This window comes from Sceloporus undulatus, chromosome 5, assembly GCF_019175285.1.
Source record: "Sceloporus undulatus isolate JIND9_A2432 ecotype Alabama chromosome 5, SceUnd_v1.1, whole genome shotgun sequence".
NCBI classification, from domain to species: Eukaryota; Metazoa; Chordata; class Lepidosauria; order Squamata; family Phrynosomatidae; genus Sceloporus; species Sceloporus undulatus.
This window is the reverse complement of record NC_056526.1, coordinates 100,727,665-100,745,226: the sequence shown is the minus strand read 5'-3', so window position 1 is coordinate 100,745,226 and position 17,562 is coordinate 100,727,665. Positions and strand designations below refer to the sequence as shown.

General features: G+C 46.5%; 1 protein-coding gene across 2 annotated transcripts in view; it reads right to left on the bottom strand.

The window, feature by feature from the left end:
• Positions 1–409: 409 nt before the first annotated feature.
• Positions 410–17,562, bottom strand: part of NDUFA9 (NADH:ubiquinone oxidoreductase subunit A9) — a 76,133-nt gene continuing 58,980 nt past the window's right edge. The window contains exons 9-12 of one of the 2 annotated variants that reach the window (XM_042467259.1): positions 14,564–14,659; positions 5,406–5,478; positions 2,887–2,953; positions 550–691 (exon numbers count right to left, since the gene is read on the bottom strand). In XM_042467259.1, the coding sequence (XP_042323193.1) occupies positions 2,933–2,953; positions 5,406–5,478; positions 14,564–14,659 (190 nt within the window). In that variant the 3' untranslated portion in view covers positions 550–691; positions 2,887–2,932. Of the gene's footprint in view, positions 692–2,886; positions 2,954–5,405; positions 5,479–14,563; positions 14,660–17,562 lie in introns of both variants that reach the window. The other variant, XM_042467258.1, reaches the window with a different exon arrangement.

The following is a 17,562-nucleotide window of genomic DNA, read 5'->3' as shown; positions in this document are numbered from 1 at the left end:
TTGATAGAACAATTAATGGTTGCAACAACTAGACTGGAACTAGTGGTTATAGGTATAAAACTCACAGTTTTTCGGCCTCGGTTGTGCACATTCTTATATTTCAGATTTGGTGACTAGAAATGTAAATGGCTTGTATAAAGTACTGTATTGTATTGATTCACTTTTCTAATTTGCCCAAAATGGAATTCGTCTTTTTTTTTTTTTACTGCAGCTGCACACATTTACTTTTCAGTACAATCCAATGTTCTCTTTCTTTATCAACTACCACCAGCAAAAATCCTACTACTGTAGGATAGTGTAGGAGAAGTGAGTAGTAATGTTCATCAATATAAACATATTCAGCATGTGTAGAAGAATCATATTTACATTTCAGACTTGGGGGGAAAAAAACACCCACCAATGACAGTAGTAAGATAAAGGCTACATGATTTATTTAGGGAATTAACTTGTATTACAGATTTCTTCACACAAGTAATCTCAGTGTAACTTCAACTTGAAAAGTTGCAGAAATCAATAATTACATGTTACTAACAGGTGTAGCTGGTTTTGCTTCCTCAAGCTCAGCTTCCAGCCAGCGATATTTACGATGACGCCGCAAGACTTCAATGGCTTTCTGCTCTACAGGAGTTGGAACAACACCCAAGTCCTCCAATCCAGGAAGATTAGGGAATCTCATGTCTGTGATGTGGAACTTTAAGGGAGAAATAAGTAATAGATTATGGTATCATATCAATCTTAACAAAGTTGTAAAATACTTGAACGAGGATGATAATTAACAGAAGATTATTTAACAGGTCAAGAGCTATTGTTAGGTATGGCTAACAGTTTGGATACGAAAGTGAGATTTGACTTCAACACTGCAAAATGAACTGCTATATTATTGTCTACTGTCCCAAAGGTTTGCTTTATGGCTTGAGAAATGGACATTTGTGCTCCTCTGGGCACAGAGAGGTCTTTTTAAAAAGAATTCTTTAAATGGAGCCACAGAAAGCAGACAGAAATATGGACAAAAAACAACAACACTACATTTAACTTCTATTTTCTAACTTTTCCAGTAAACCAAGGATTGGCAACTGTGGGTGGACTTGTGATAGGTTTTGTACCCATGACCACTCTGTGTGCAAAGTACCATCATGTTTGTGTGCACTGGAATTATGTTAGTCCATTTTCATTTACCATTTTTGGCTGATTTATATAGGTGGGAGGGGCAAACTCCCACTACTGTGGACAAATGTTCTGGTGTGATTTTGGTATGGAAATCTTCCCATCCCAAAATTGGTGAGAAATTTGGAGCAAGGCTCCGGGACTGATACGGGGTTTCAAAAATAGGGTATAGGGGCCACACTTTCCCTATTCTGGCAGTATACCACATGCTCTAGAGAAAGTAAGAGATAAAAATGGCAACCAGAACATTAACTTGCTACTAATAAAACAAGAGTGCACTTCCAATGGTGAACTGCCTTAAGCTAAATTAAACTGGGGGGGGGGGGGGGGGGGACAGTGACTTTATTTACAACTGTATCCAGCAGCCTGAATGAAAACAACTTGTTTTTTGCAAATTTGACAGCTTCAAATGGAATGTACCATATATACTTGTCTGTAAGTCTAAAAATTTATGCCCAAAAATTGACCACAAAATCCTAGGTTGACTTATTTATGGGTCAGTATGGTAATGTGATAGCAGCTCTTTCAGATTTCCCATGCAGTTCCTTTCTGTCCTGAGCCAAGCAGATACAGTACTTGGTCACTGATTGTTTGCTGTTTGTTTAACAGTCCCTCTCCCTCCTGCACACTTCGATGTCTTGGGAGTGAAGGCTGAAACACTGAAGCCTCGTAATGATTGCTGCTCGCATATACACTCTGAAGGAGCCTCCAAATTTTACACTCGACCGATCCACAGATCATCTTAAAATCCATCATTTTGCCCCCAAAACATACCCTTGATTTATACATGAGGGTCGACTTATGCTTGTGTATATATGGTAATTTAAAATACAAATGAATTGAACTTGCTGAAACTGATAAACTGACAGTGTGGATTAGGCTTAGTACAGTAAATAGTAGAATATATTTAAAATACAAATGAATTGAACTTGCTGAAATTGATAAATTGACAATGTGGATTAGGCTTAGTACAGTAAATAGTAGAATATATTCACCAGTTAGGAAGTAGGCAGAAGTTCACTCCCAAACGCCCCAGAAATTTTGGTCTGTTGTGCCACAAAAAGAATGATAGCTCTTGAGTATTCCCAACTCTAGCCTGGACTCAGTTTTCCATCTGCAGTGCCACCGGCTTCATGAGCCTCTGCTTCCCTGGGCTCATCCCCTGCTTCACCAAGACTTTTGTCTTTCACCTTGTTCTTGCCCTGCACATTGCACCTACTGCATCTCATTTCTTGCTCCTTCCTGTTCTTTCAAAACTTATCCTCTTAACGTCCCATTCTGTTTCTGGTCCATCCACCCTATGCCCCCCTGCTACTTTCTTGCTTCACCTTTTCAATTCCCTGCCAATATTCCACCCTTCAACCCCCACTTAAGACTACCTGCTGCCAGATACCACTACTTCCCTTGGACCATGGCCAGCCTCCTCCCTCACACTGTAATTCAGTGAATGTCCCAGGTGGCTCTCAGACACCTTGCTGGACTTGTCACTGTACTTCAGAAGAGTCTCATGTTAGGATACTAAACACCCTCATGATTTCTGAATAACAAAACATTAACAAAGCACACACCTAGCAGATGGTCTGTATTTAATACAAAATACAATGTTACATTAAAATCATTTTCATACTTTTAAATGACTGTATTTTTATTTTTGTTCACTCATTTTGTTGTTATGTACACATGTAAGTAATAAATACAGGTATTCTGCAATTCGGCACCTACCCGGTCAACTTTGTCCCTTGTTGTCCATGGCTCAAATGGAGTTGTCTCAAAGAATCTTGCAAGTAAACTATAATTCAAAACATCACAAAAAGAAAGTGAATCCTGTTGCTTATATGGACATATGCAACATTTAAATTAGAGTATTCTTTAGTTTGTTATAAATTTTATTTATGAAGTTTGTCTGTGTCCACTGACTGCTCTTCAATCTAGAAATGCTACTAAAATGAGAACTTGAGCCACAGAATAGATAACTGCAGTTGTGACACTTCTCAAATGGATAACAAAAAGTGAAGAGACAGACTGAGCTGGTGCATCAAATGAGATCTGAGGGAAATGGAGAATAAGGAAAAACTTCTTGTGAGTAAAATTTTACAATTCTCCTGAAAATATTCATGCTCCAAAATTTCAATTTTAAACTGAGGGCCTTTTCTCAAAACACATTAGACAAAAACAGCTGAAAGTTCTCCCAAAAACATTACTGTGTCTTGTAGTAAATATGTTATGCAGGGCTGTCTTCATTCTGAGAATAAAAAGCCCAGGTAGATGTGTTTGGCACACTTTTTTTTAACCTGCCAGCACATTAACCTTGTCTTGAAATACATTTATTTTCTTATAGTCAGAAAGAAATGCTTGAGCATGGTCCCCACTCCTAATATCACATGATATGTAGAAATAGGTGTGAGATCAACTACCCTCTGAACAGATCAAATGGAACTGGATGTTTCTAGTAATTCTTTAAATAAGGTTCCATATGGTCCCCCCCCCCAATAGTTATACTGAAAATTAATTGCTACATTGCTGGACTAGAAATAGCCTTTAAAAATCCACACCTGTTAGAACATTCTTTCTTTAAAGGACATTAAATTCCATTATCCCCAATGGTGGTGCGGCCGTGAGCATGCACCATCATGGGACAATGTGGGAAACTGACTGGGTGACAACAGATATGAAGAATAATGTTCAGGAAGCAAATGGAGCCTGATATAACCAGGGCTAATTAGCAGGCTTATGACAAAGGGCAGCCTGAAGTTGAAGTGAGTGGATGTGTTTTTCATACACGTGAGACCAAGGGAGGGAGAATCTGGAATGGCAGACTTGGGTTGCACCAGATACCTGATCAACCCTCCTGTAGTCACTGGGTTGAGTCTATGGGTAGAAGAGATAGTACAAGCCATCAGATTTACTCAAATGGATTGCCACCAGATGGCTAGCAACTCTGCTTGGTACTGGACTGAGCCTGTACGGTTGGAAGTGAGAAAGCATATAGAGAAATTACAGTGTGTGGTGGCTCCTACAGTGGCTCATACCTTGTGTTGGGACTGGACTGGCTCAGTTTCCATAACCCCCATACTGACTGGGTCCATGGTGCCAGGATCACTGGGCACTCCTCACAAGGGTGCTACAATGGGTGAAACTGAAGCCAGGAGCAGACTCAGATTCGGCAGCAGTGGACATGGTGGCTGTACTGCCCAAAATAAAAGGAGTAAATGACTTTGCAGGGTTGGGAATCTTGGCTCTGACCGTGGCCATGCCAGCTACTCCTGTAACTGAACCAAAAGTGCCTTGAGAATATGCTGACCTAAAGGAGGTATCTAGGGAGATATCCTCCCTCTTCACCATAATTCAGATTATGCAACTGAATTGGTGCCAGGGGCTAAGTTACAATCTATGACTCCCAAACAGTTGACAAGATTTAGGGAGTTTATACATAAAAACCTGGCAAGGGGGTTCATTTGGCCAGCCACATCATCCATGGCTGTGCTGGTGCTGTTCTAGCACAAGAAGGATGGTTCTTTGAGGCTGTGAACGGACTATTGAGGGTTAAATGCTATTTGTATGTTTTATAAATACTCCTTGTCACTAATGAAAGACGTGTTGGCATAGGTGGCAAAAGGAAGAAAGTTTACCAAGCTAGATCTGAAAGAAACATACTTTCCAGTGCACATTAAGGAAGGCGATGAGTAGAAAACCACTTTTCATTGCCTGTTAGGAGCTTTTGAATATTTGGTGATGCAATATGAGCTCAGTGGAGCCCCAGGAATGTTTATGCATTCAATTACTAAGATTCTCCATGAGTTTCTGTACCAAGATTTGTTAGTATACCTGGATGATGTTTAGGTATACTCAGAGAATTATGAAACCCATGTATAGTTGGTATGAAAAGTGTTAAAAAGACAATCAGCTATATGCAAAGCTCTCTAAGTGTGAGTTTCACAAAAACAAGCTAGACCATTTGGGTTCTCAAATTTTCAACAAAGGGGTAGAGATAGACACAGCCAAAGTCCCAGATGTAAGAGGCTGTAAGGCCCCTAAAACCAGGCAACAGTTACAGAGTTCCCTGGGGTTTGCAAACTTCTGTCACCAGTTTATATCTGTCTTTATGCAGATAGCCTTGCTACTGATTTGTTAAAAATTAACACCAAAAAGGGAGACAAAGACAAAAATAGAACATCTAATTATTGAATTCAATGGAACTCTGAGTGTGAGGAGGCTTTCCAATGCCTCAAGAGACTGTTCACCTCCAAGCCCATGGCATCCTGACCCCAGAGTCTTCTACAGTGCAGGTCAATGTTTTGGATGTTGCTGTTGGGGCTGTATTATGACAAAAAGACAAAGAGGCAAAATTGAGACCCTGTGCTTATTTATCTAGGAAATTTTGGGGAGATGGCCCATTTGGGATAATGAGGCAATTTGGCTTGCTTTAATTGCCTGGCAGCATCTGTTAGAATGGACTTCTGTTCTGCTCGATGTGTGGACAGACCACAACAATCTGGAGGCCTTAAAGATCCCCTGAAAAACAGAACCCTAAACAAATAAGATGGGCTGAATTCTTTTACAAATTTGATTTCCAACTAAAATATTTGCTGAGGGGGGAATTCCTAGCAGACACATTATCTAAACTGCTCCAGCATGACAGCCAATGAAAAGAAATAGAGTATTTACCCCTCAACTGCTTGGGTTAGCAGTGTTTACCAGAGCTCAAGTCTCACAAGGCCTCCCTTCAGCTGTGTTGACAAAAAACCACGGAAGAGCCCATGGAGGGGGATGAGTAAACAAAAGCCACCATAAATAAATAAATAAATAAATAAAATGACAGTGAGGAAAGGCATTCCCTACGAAGGTGATGGGATTTATATTCCTGGATCATCAAGAGAAAGAATGTTGAAACATTGGCAAGATGTTAAGACAGTTGGACATTTTGGATATTTGATCAGATGACAATTTTGGTGGCCAAAACTGAGGTAGGATATTGTCAGAACATGGATAGTTCTGTCTTAAATTATTGTCAAAGAGGAAAAGTAATTGTGAAAATAAAATGTTATGTAAAGGGGGTTAAAATGGACAGGTTGCTTACCTGTAACGGTATTTCTTCGAGTGATCATCTGCGAATACATACAAATGGGTTTCACTGAGCCTGCGCAGTGCTGCTCGGAACCTACTGGAATCACTGGGCAAAGTTAACCTTGCAACATATAGAAACTTTTTAGCGGTAACTCCGCCCACCCGTTATAAGGCCCCTGCCTTCCCGCTCTTTTCCTCAGTTCCGCAATTTTTCCGCCAAGCAGGCGATGGAAAGAGCCAATGAGAGCAGGACACTGAGGGGACGGACGGGTGGGATTTGTATGTATTCGCAGATGACCACTCGAAGAAATACCGTTACAGGTAAGCAACCTGTCCTTCTTCTTCATGGTCTCTGCGAATCATACAAATGAGTTTAGACTGACAAGCTTAGGTATGCGGCGGAGGGAGTGTCCTGAGACCAAAGCTATGGTAAACCAAAGGTATATTTATTGCACCAATAAAACACCTTGAACCATAAAAAGGGTCAGTCTCTTTTTGTTCATGAAAGGTCAAACATAGCAAAACATTGCTAAACCTGAGGAGGGAACAGAGGTCATGCAAGACCGGTCCCATAGACATTGTGCAACCAACATTCAACAGACTGTAGAAACAGTGACACATGTACATAAGCACTGAAACATAAACTATCAGTAGTGCAATCAATGCAACCCTGAAACCAACACAGCCCTCCCGAAAGCTGCGTCTCGGATGGCCCTGGTGTCCAACCTATAATGTTTGATAAAAGTTAGAGGTTGGGACCAGACAGCAGCCTTGCAGACATCCTCCAAGGGAATCCCCGACAGGAATGCAGAGGATGCTGCCATTGCCCTTGTGGAATGAGACCGAACCCTGCCAGGGAGAGGTTTGCCCAACAGTTCATAGCAGAGGTGGATGGTACCAGCCACCCATTTGGAAAACCTCTGCGCAGACACAGGCAACCCTTTTTTCGGTTCCGAGTAGCATTGGAAAAGTCTCTCGGACCGACTGGAGGCAGCAGTTCTGTCCAAATAAAACGCCAGTGCTCTCCTGACATCAAGAGAGTGCAGGCGTTGCTCCGCATCTGACGTCAGGTTGGATGCGAGAGTGGGTAACACAATGTCTTGGCACATGTGAAAAGCAGACACTACCTTCGGCAAGAAAGTAATGTCTGTCCCGAGGACCACCTTGTCCTTGTGGAACCTCAGGAATGGCTGGTCCCTCCGTAAAGCACAGAGTTCGCCCGCACGGCGGGCAGAGGTGATGGTCACAAGAAAAGCGGTTTTCCAAGTCAATAGTCTCAAGTCTGCTGTGGCCATGGGTTCAAAGGGCTTGGATTGGAGGGCGGAGAGTACCGCCTCCAAACTCCAAGCCGGTGTTGGTACCGACACAGGAGGATACAGGTTGGCACAACCCTTCAGGAACCCTTTCACCAAAGGGTCCTTGAAGAAAGAAACCCTTCCCCCGAACTGGTATTTGGCACAAATGGCAGACAGGTAGCATTTGATGGATGTGAGGGACAGCCCCTCATCCAAAAGTGCCAACAAAAACTCCAGCACCACTGGAGTGGACACTTGATCCAGAGACAAGCCCTTTTGGTCAAGGAAGAGGCCAAATCTCTTCCATTTCAGGGCATAGGACTGCTGGGTGGAAGGTTTTCTTGCAGCCAGGATCACCGTCCTTACTGCCTCTGGCAGGGCAGTCAGGGCTGAATCCTCCAGGCTACCAGCGGCAGGCTCTCGATGTCCGGGTGGAGAATCCGTCCATCCTGGATCGACAGCAGGTCCGGGCGGGGATCGAGGCGGAGGAAGCATCTCCTGGAGAGGTGAAGAAGGGATGCAAGCCAGGGCTGTCTTGGCCACCACGGGGTGATCAGGATCGCATGCGAGTGGTCCGTGGTCATCTTGGACACCACCCTGATGATGAGAGGGAACGGAGGGAAGGCGTAGAGGAGCTCCCCCGTCCAGAGGAAGGCGAATGCGTCTCCGAGGGATCCGTCCATTCGCTTCCTGGAGCAGAACTGGGGACAGTGGCTGTTCCATCTGGTCGCGAAGAGGTCGATCCGGGGGGTTCCCCACCGGTCGAAGAGGTCTCTGACCGTCTCGGGATGGAGTCTCCACTCGTGACACACCGATGGAGAACTGCTGAGGCGATCTGCGAGCTCATTGTCCTCTCCGGGAAGGTGAATCGCCTGGAGGAGGACGCGTCTCTGGATGCACCAGTCCCAGATGCGGAGAGTGAGGTCGAGCAGGGTCCTGGACCTGGTGCCACCTTGTTTGTTGATGTAATACATCACGGTGGTGTTGCCCGTCCTCAGGAGGACCACTCTTCCTGTGACAGCAAACTCGAACGCCCTCAATGCCTTTTCCACTGCCAGCATCTCCAAAGCGTTGATGTGGAGGCGTTTGTCCTGTGTGGACCACCTGTCCTTGACGACCAGGTCGAGCAGGTGAGCGCCCCATCCCTCCAGGGATGCATCGGTTGTCAGGGTCAGTTGTGCCTGGGGCTGATGGAAAGGCATCCCGGTGCAAATGTTGCGGCGGTCCAACCACCATCTGAGGGAGGCGGCTATCGGTCTCGGTACCGTGAGCCACTTGTATGGGGGGTCCTCTAATGGAGAGAAGACGGAGAGGAACCAGGATTGGAGAGGCCGAAGACAAAGTCTTGCCCAGGGGGTGACGAATGTCGTCGATGCCATGTGGCCTAGGGCGACTTGGACGTCTCTGGCTCTCACCCTTCTGTGGGACATGCACGGCTTGAGAGACGTTGTCAGGGCCTGAAACCGATCCGGAGGGAGGAAGGCTAAGCAGTTTTCGGAGTCGAGGATGGCCCCAATGAACTTGACTTGTCTGGTTGGTGTGAAGTGAGACTTTTCCGTGTTGACGACCAGCCCGAGGGAGTCCAAGAGGCGCAAGGCGAATGAGACTGCCTCCTGCAGCTCGTCGTGGGATTCGGCTGCAAACAGCCAGTCGTCCAGGTAGGGAAAGACCATGAAGCCCTTCTGGTGAAGGTATGCCACCACCGGTGCCATGCACTTTGTGAAGACCCGTGGAGCCATGGCCAAGCCGAAGGGGAGAACGTTGTAGTGGTACGAGGTGGAGCCGACAGCGAAGGCGAGGAATCTCCGGTGGGACTCTCGGATCCCGATGTGGAAGTAGGCGTCCTTCAGGTCGACGGTCGCAAACCACAGGCCCTGGCGGAGCAGAGGTAGAATGGAAGCCAAAGTTACCATTCGAAAGCGGCGGTAGTCAAGGAACAAGTTTAATTGTCTCAAGTCCAGGATGGGCCTGATGCCCCCATCAGCCTTCGGCACCGTGAAGTACCTGGAGAAGAAGGCCCTAGAGCATAGATCGGGCGGTAGAGGGGAGATTGCCCCTTTACCAAGCAAGGCGCGCACTTCGTCGAGAAGGGTGTCCGAGGGGGGAGTGGACATGAAGGCTCCAGTTGGAGGGAGCTCTTGGAACTCGAGGGCATAACCCCTACAGACGATGTTGAGAACCCACGAGTCCGATGTTATGGAGACCCAGGTGTTAGCGAAGGGCCTCAGAATGTCCAAAAAGAAGAGGGGTGAAGGAGGGACGAAGCGCACTGCGTCCCTTCAGGTTCTCTTCTTCCCCTGGTCGGTGTCCTGCCGGCGGGACTTGCGGTACCGAGGCGGGAAGTTGCGACGGCCAGAGGAGGAGGAAGACTGCAAGGGGAAGCGGTGTCTCTGGGAGCCCTGTTGCTGGGACTGCCGATCCCGGGAGAAGGTCCCCTGAGACTGACCTTGCGGCTGCCACAGGCACTGACGCTTTCAAAATGGAAAAGCCGGCGTAGAGGACATGCCATGCTTCTTCGCCGCCGCCTTCATCCTGAACTTCCTGTTCAGGCGGTCATCGGTCTCAGCATGGAAGAGCCCGGTCCCATCCAGCGGCATGTCCTCGATGGCCGCCTTGACGGTCGGGTTGAGGTCCGAGGCCCCTCAACCAGGCGTGTCGTCTGTGAGCCATGGAAGCAGACATGGCTCTCCCAGCGAAGTCGGCCATGTTCCTGGAGGTGGTGATGAGCCAACTCCCGATGGAATGGGTCTCGTCTCTGACCTTTACCAGCTGCCTCTGGACATCATCCGGAACCTCCGGGATGAGGGGGGAGATCCCCTCCATGAGGGTCTGAATGTAGGCTCCCATGCAGGCGGTATAGTTGACGGCCTTAACCGCAAGGACCGCCGCCGAGTAGGCCTTCTTGGCTAGGCCATCAACCTTCTTCGCCTCCCGGTCGACCGGGGAGGTCGCCTGCTTCGGAACGAAGCTGTGCTGGGCTCCCTCCACGATCGCAGAGTTCGTCCTGGGGTCGTCGGCCAACCAAGGACAGCTCGCCGGGGCGACTCTGTAAAGCAACTCTACCTTGCGGGAGGACGCAGACAGGGTGGCCGGGGAGTCCCAGGACCTCTTCACGATGGTCTGAAGCGACGGGAGCAGAGGAAGACAAGGTGGAGTAGGCACTCGTCCGTGCACCCGACGTTCCACCGGATCCTGAGCGTCGTCGTCCGGGAATGCGAGCTCGATGTCGAGAGCCCTCGCCATCTTAACGACGTGCTCACTGAAGGACCGGACGTCATCTGACGGGGAAGACGGCTCAGGATTGTGCATCCTCTGAGGTGAGGCCGACACGGAGAGGACATCCTCCTCGGATGGTGCCTCGGACGGAGGCAAGGGCTCATCATCGGAGTCCAAGTTGGAGGAGAGGGCATCCATCACTCTGACTTGGGATCTCGGACGGGCCGGGGTGAGGTCAGCCGAGGATCGTGAGCGCCTGCGAGGTGGAGATGGCGGCCTCTCGTACACGGATACGGTCGGGACCGATCTGGACGAGGTGCCCTGCTGAGGGTCTGCAGGATGGGGGTTAAGTCTGGTGAACTCCCTGATTGCTCTCTCCTCCGATATCGACAAGTAGTACCGGCCTGATTGAGTGTCGAGGAACAGGTCCGGTATTTGCTGCCTGCGGGGCTGGTCCTCGTCGTCGTCGATCCCAGAGTGGGAAGGTGACCGGTGTTCCGGCGAGAGGGGAGGAACGGTGTCCTCCGTCCCATGGACAAAGTCCATGGTGGGCTGGGGTGGTGGCGTGTCCGGTACCGGAGTCAGCCGATCCTCGGGCGCAGGCTCCGGATCACGTGGGGCTGCCGGAGTGGAAGCGCGGGCCTTTTTAGAAGGGGAACGCTTCTTGTCCTTCGCCTTCGGCGGGTCAGTAGTGGACTGATCCTTGGAAGACTTGGACTTTTTCGGGGCAGGATCATGACCCGTCTTGTCGTGGTGTCTCTTCTTCCCCGGCCTCGGAGCCTCCTCCGATGGAAAGAAAGGATTGTCCGGGAGATACAGGAGGACAGCCGCCGTTCCCAAAGAGGAGGGTCTTGGAGACCTTGCCCTGTCAGATGACGGGACGTGGGTCGCTCCCGAGGGCACAGCCGGCTCCTTGGGTTTCGGAGCGTGGCGGGATGCCTTGGATGTCCTGGAGTACGAAGGCGAGGTGAGATAGACCTCTGCCTCGGAGGCCTTCTTAGCATGCGAGCCCTCCGATCACTTCGTCGGTTTGGAGGCCGGCTCGGTACCCTCAGTCCCCGAATACTTGTGGGGGCACTTGGAGGGTTCGTCAGTGGCGCTGGGCGGTTTCGAGCCACGGGCCACATCGGAGGTGGTGGGAGGGACTGTCCCGGCCGGGACACACACCACACTGGAGACGGCGGCCCTCGCGGATGCCACGCTGAACACACAGGCCCGAGAAGATGAAGCTGGTGGCGCGGAAGGTGGTACGGAAGATGACCGCGAACCTCCCTCTTGCACCTTGCCCAGGGCAATCGCCGAAGTAAGCCGGGACTCACGGTTTTTCCGGGCCTGAGACGAGAGGGATCTGCAGAGCAGGCAGGCCTTGGTGTCATGGTTCTGGCCGAGGCACAGCAGGCAGGAGGAGTGCAGGTCCTGGACGGGCACCTTGCCCCCACAAATGTCGCACTTCTTGAAGGGTGCAGGCATTTTCAAAGTCGTCAAAGCCAGAGGAAAATCCGAAACGAGGTCAACAGTCCGAAGTTCGAAGTTACCAGGGGCGGGAGACAAAGAATGGTCAAGAGTACAGTCCGAGGTCAAAAAACGAAAGTGATTCCAAGCAAGCGAAGCAAGCGAAAGTTCCCTGAAGCAGCTAGCGCGGCGGAAAAAAGGAACTGGGGAAAAGAGCAGGAAGGCAGGGGCCTTATAACGGGTGGGCGGAGTTACCGCCAAAAAGTTTCTATATGTTGCAGAGTTAACTCTGCCCAGTGATTCCAGTAGGTTCCGAGCAGCACTGCGCAGGCGCAGTGAAACCCATTTGTATGATTCGCAGAGACCACGAAGAAGAAATAAAAGTATGTGTGGTTGGATGTAGATGCTGTTAAATCAAGGCCGAAAGGCTGAAAGGGTTAATTCACGGTCAGCCAGAGGCATTCTAGCTTCTAGAGGAAATAAGGAGGGGTGGAGGGGGGACAGGATTGGTTGCTATGGTAGTGAAGATAACTAGGCAGTTTAAAATAAAAACAGGCAGGCTAGAGTTAGCATTGTATTGTTAATTGTAATCTCAGTATTGTTATACTGAAGTTAATTTAGTATTGACTCAATGTTAAGTGAGGTGATATAGAGTTAGGATACATGTGTTGTTTGCTTATTGTATGTACTTAAACTTTTACAATTGTTAAGTTTTCTCTAGTGGACCAGATATGGACAGAAGGTAGATAGATATGGCTGGGTTGTGTTATTGACTTATTGTTGTGGCTAGGGGTGTGAGAATATGGTTTGGTTCCCAAAACAGGGGATATCTGGATAATTCTAGGTGGTTCGTTATTACATCATTAATTAATGCCCTGGTGGGAATTTTGTAGCCAATCATGGCCTTTAACTGATTGTTACAGGAGGGGCTATTATTTTGGTATAAAGGGGGAAATTTTGGATGATAACTTAGACTTGACAAAAAAACTCATGACTGTTTCCTGTTACATTTTCTTTCTTTTAATAGTTTAGACACACTGTTTAGACTTGATTGAGAAGAATTTGGTGGGAGGCTGTACCTGACAGATATAGAAGCTGTCCCATCTGTGCCATTTCTAAACATGCTGTGAGAAGCCTCAAGGACTTCCAACCCTGGGCAGAAATTAGCATGGATTTATTGTCAATTTGTCCAAAAGCCAGAAAAAGACTGTGATTTGGGTGGTGACAGACCTGTTTTCAAAACAAGCCCATTTTATATCTTGTGTGACTATTCCTACTGCTTCCCAACTAAGATGTTCTTAGATCATATTTATCAGTCGCATGGCGCCCTCAAAGATGATATCTGACAAAGAGTGCAATTTACCTCCCAGTTCTGAAGGGATTTCATGAAATTACTAGGAATTGAACAGGGTCTGAGCACGGTCCATCATCTCCAGATGGATGGACAGAGAGAATTGATCAAATTCTGGAACAGTATATGAGATGTTATGTCATCTTTCAGCAAACAGATTGGCTGGAATATTTAGGTTTTGTAGAAATGGCTTATAACAATGCTGTGCATCAAAGCATGGAACAGCTCCCATTCCAAATTGTGTATGGGAAAAATGTAAAAACCACTGCTCACATTACAAAAATTAAAGAGACTGGGCCAAACATTTTACAGCATTAAATTTCGCAAAAGATGCTTACAAAAAACATGCTAACCAAAAAAGGGCACCAGAATGAAAGTTCAAAGTAGGAGATGAAGGATGGTAGGTTTTTCGTGTTACCTATCCCAAAAGAACATTGCTGCCCCCAAAATAAAAAGGCAACTGAACCAATGGGAGCCATGATGACATATTGTGGCCTTCCAGAGGAGCCAAAACTAGACTTGGAGTGTATTGTCTACATCGAAGGAAGTAGTAGTGCCGCCCTATTCTGCTCTGGTCAGACCTTACCTGGAATACTGCGTTAAGTTCTGGGTACCACAATTCAAGGAGGATATTTACAGGTAGAACATGTCCAGAGAAAGGCAACAAAGACACTCAAAGATATGGAAATTAAGCCTTATATGGGAAATGTAGGGAAACTGTATATTTAGCTTAGAGAAGAAAAGACTGAGGGGTGACATGGCAGATATTTTTAAATATCTGAAGATAAAATAAACTTTTTTCCTATTCTTGCAGAGACGAGAACACAAAATCAGTGCTTACGAACTACGACATTAGGCTTAGATCCCAGGACAGCTTAACCAATTTATAGATGCAAATATTCACACAAGACAGTGAAAGACCTACATTAAACCAAACATATGAGAAACTAAATCATAGCATCATGTAGAGTTTGAACTTAAAAGGTAACCATTTGTCAATTAAGAAGAGCTTGAAACTTACTGATACACAGGACGAGGCAATGGATATGGGAGGAAAGCTCTATGGAGGACTGCATAAACATACTCTACCAAGTCATAAAGTAGGTATCTGTTTGGGCTAGAGAAAAACAAAATGAGTTCACAAAGACCTGAGAAATATGTATGTATAAGTAACAAGCATGGAAAGACATATTTGCAACATGATTCTAAAGCTAATCCCACATGTAGACTCTGGCAATGTAAAGCCATCTCCTGCCATTGAAAAAGTTTGTAATTTTGTTCTAAATCAAACTGCATTTTCACATTTGAACATGAGGAGCTGGCTGTATTTCTAATATATGGATCTTTCAGACAATCAGGTGTTGACAGCACAAAACTCTCAAAGTGTACCATGAGTTCCTGAATGTCTGTCAACAACAATTTTTCACAAAAAGTAGAACAGTTTATTGAAAATAACCAGAACACTGTAATCTGATTTAGTTCTTGGGAATAATTTGGAACTCCAGATTATCAACCTTTTTTTGTATGTGTGTATGTGCTGTCAAGTTGCCTGTTGACTTAAGGCATCCTCATGAATTTCACAGGGTTTTCTTGGGAAGAGGTGGTTTTGGCAGTTCCTTCTTCTGTAATATATAGCCTGAAAGCACTCAATTTTCATTGATGGTCTCCCATCCAAGTATTAACTAGAGCTGACTCTGCTTAGCATTCAAGACCAGAAAGGATCAGATGCCTTTAGGCTATTTAGGCCAGCTATCATTTTCTATTTCATGTCGTCCCCTATTTGGATGAATCAACATCTCGGATCAGGAGCAGTTCCCTTCTCATTGTGTCATAGGCCCAGTACAGATGAGCCAAAAAGGACACCCTCATCATTACCTTCTTATCTGAGAACCTTAACAGCTTGGTGACACTAACAACTCCCACCTATCCCTGTACAGCAGTGAGTTACTACAGCCAGACTCCTGTTGGTATTTTAGTAGTGTAATAATCTGTTGTGCTAGTGGCTGCCCTTTCTAACCACTTATGTAGGGAATAGGCAGTAGTGAATGAGCTCTGAATGAGCTCTCTGAATGAGCTCTGCATCCACGTAGAGACATGTCCATGGGTCCATGGGCAAGTTTGCCTTCAATGACTTAAAACTATGACATCAAGCAAGTTTAGTACATAGAGTAAGTGATGTGGTTGGTTAATGTGCGTGGGCAGTCCACCACAAAGACCCAATCATCAATGTATGAGAAGACCACAATTCCCTTCCGATGTAACCAGATTGTGACTACAACCATGCAATTCGTGAAAATGTGAGGAGCTGTGGAGAGATCAAATGGTAACACCTCTGAGGTATAGAATGGGCTATAGACCACTGTCTTTCTTGCTGATGATGGTTTATCCGATTGTTACCTAAGATCTGATATTTGATTTTATATTTCATCTTTTTAATTTGTTGTCTGCTTTTTTATCTAATTCTATCTTGTATTATTATCTATTGTTTTATATGTATTTTGTAGAATGTACGCCAATGGCAGGTTTTATCGATTTTATTGTTTGTATGTACAGCGCTGTGTAAATCTACAGCGCTATATAAATAAAGTATAATATAATAATAATAATAATAATAATAATAATAATAATAATAATAATAATAATAATAATAATAATAATAATAATGAAGAATTGAGAGAAGAAACTTCAAAAGACTTTGCATGAGGGGATGGGTTTGATGGTCCCCTTGAGGAATAGGATCCATACCGCATTGAGAAGCACGTCCGAGGGGGAAGTTACTTGGAGAACACCCGTGGGGGGATACTCCTTGAAATCTATGACATAACCCCTTTTGACAATGTCAAGAACCAGGTGTCTGTGGTGATGGATGCCCATGCAGAAATTGGAATGCAAACACAAATTTCAATGTAAACCTGAAAGTAACACTGCCCTCCTGAAAGCTGCATCCTGTCTGGCCCTGGTGTCCAGCCTGTAGTGCTTCATGAATATCAGTGGCTGGGACCAGACAGCAGCTTTGCAGACATCCTCCAAGGGTACTCCATTCAGAAAAGAAGAGGATGCAGCTACCGCCCGAGTTGCATGGGCCCGAAACCAAGCAGGGAGAGGTCTACCTGACAGTTCATAGCAGAGGTGAATGGTGCCAGTCACCCATTTGGAAAACCTCTGCGCAGTCATTTTTGGCCTCCGAGTAGCAAACAAACAGTCTTTCAGAGTATCTTGAACTCGAGGCCCTGTCCAGGTAAAAAGTCAGAGCCCTGCGAACATGCAAGGTGTGAAGGTGGCGCTCGGTACTGGTGGTCGGGTACGGGGCCAAAGTTGGCAACACAATGTCCTGGTTCATATGAAAGCTGACACCACCTTCAGGAGGAAGGTGATATTGGTATGGAGGACCACTTTGTCCTTGTGAAAATGCAGGTAAGGCTGGTCCACCTGTAAGGCACAGGGTTCGCTTGCACGGTGAGCAGAGATGATGGCCACAAGGAAAGCTGTTTTCCAGGTCTGAAGAGGCCATGGGTTCAAAGGGCTTGGATGCCAAGCAGGAAAGCACAAGGTCCAGACTCCATGCTGGTGTCAATACAGATGATGGAGGACGAAGATTGTTAAATCCTGAGGAAACTCTTTACCAGAGGGTCCTTGAAAAGGGAATGTCTGCCCTTGAAATGGTAATGAGAACAGCTGACAGGTAGCACTTGATGGACATCAGGCACAGTCCCAAGTCCACCAGGGACATTAAGAACTCCAGGATCATCGGGACCGATGCTCGGGATGGAGAGATGTCTCTCTTGGAGAGAAAGGCCAGAAACGTATTCCACTTACATTGGTAAGACTTTTGTGTTGAAGGCTTTTGGCAGCCAGAATAACAGTCCTGATGGGATCAGGGAAAGCCTCTAAGGATGAATCCTCCATGGCACCAACGGGAGTGTCTCCATGTCCAGATGCAGGACATGGCCTTCATGAAGCGACAGAAAGTTGGGACAGAACTCAAGCCGGAGGCAAGTCCTTTGGGATAGGTGTAGAAGG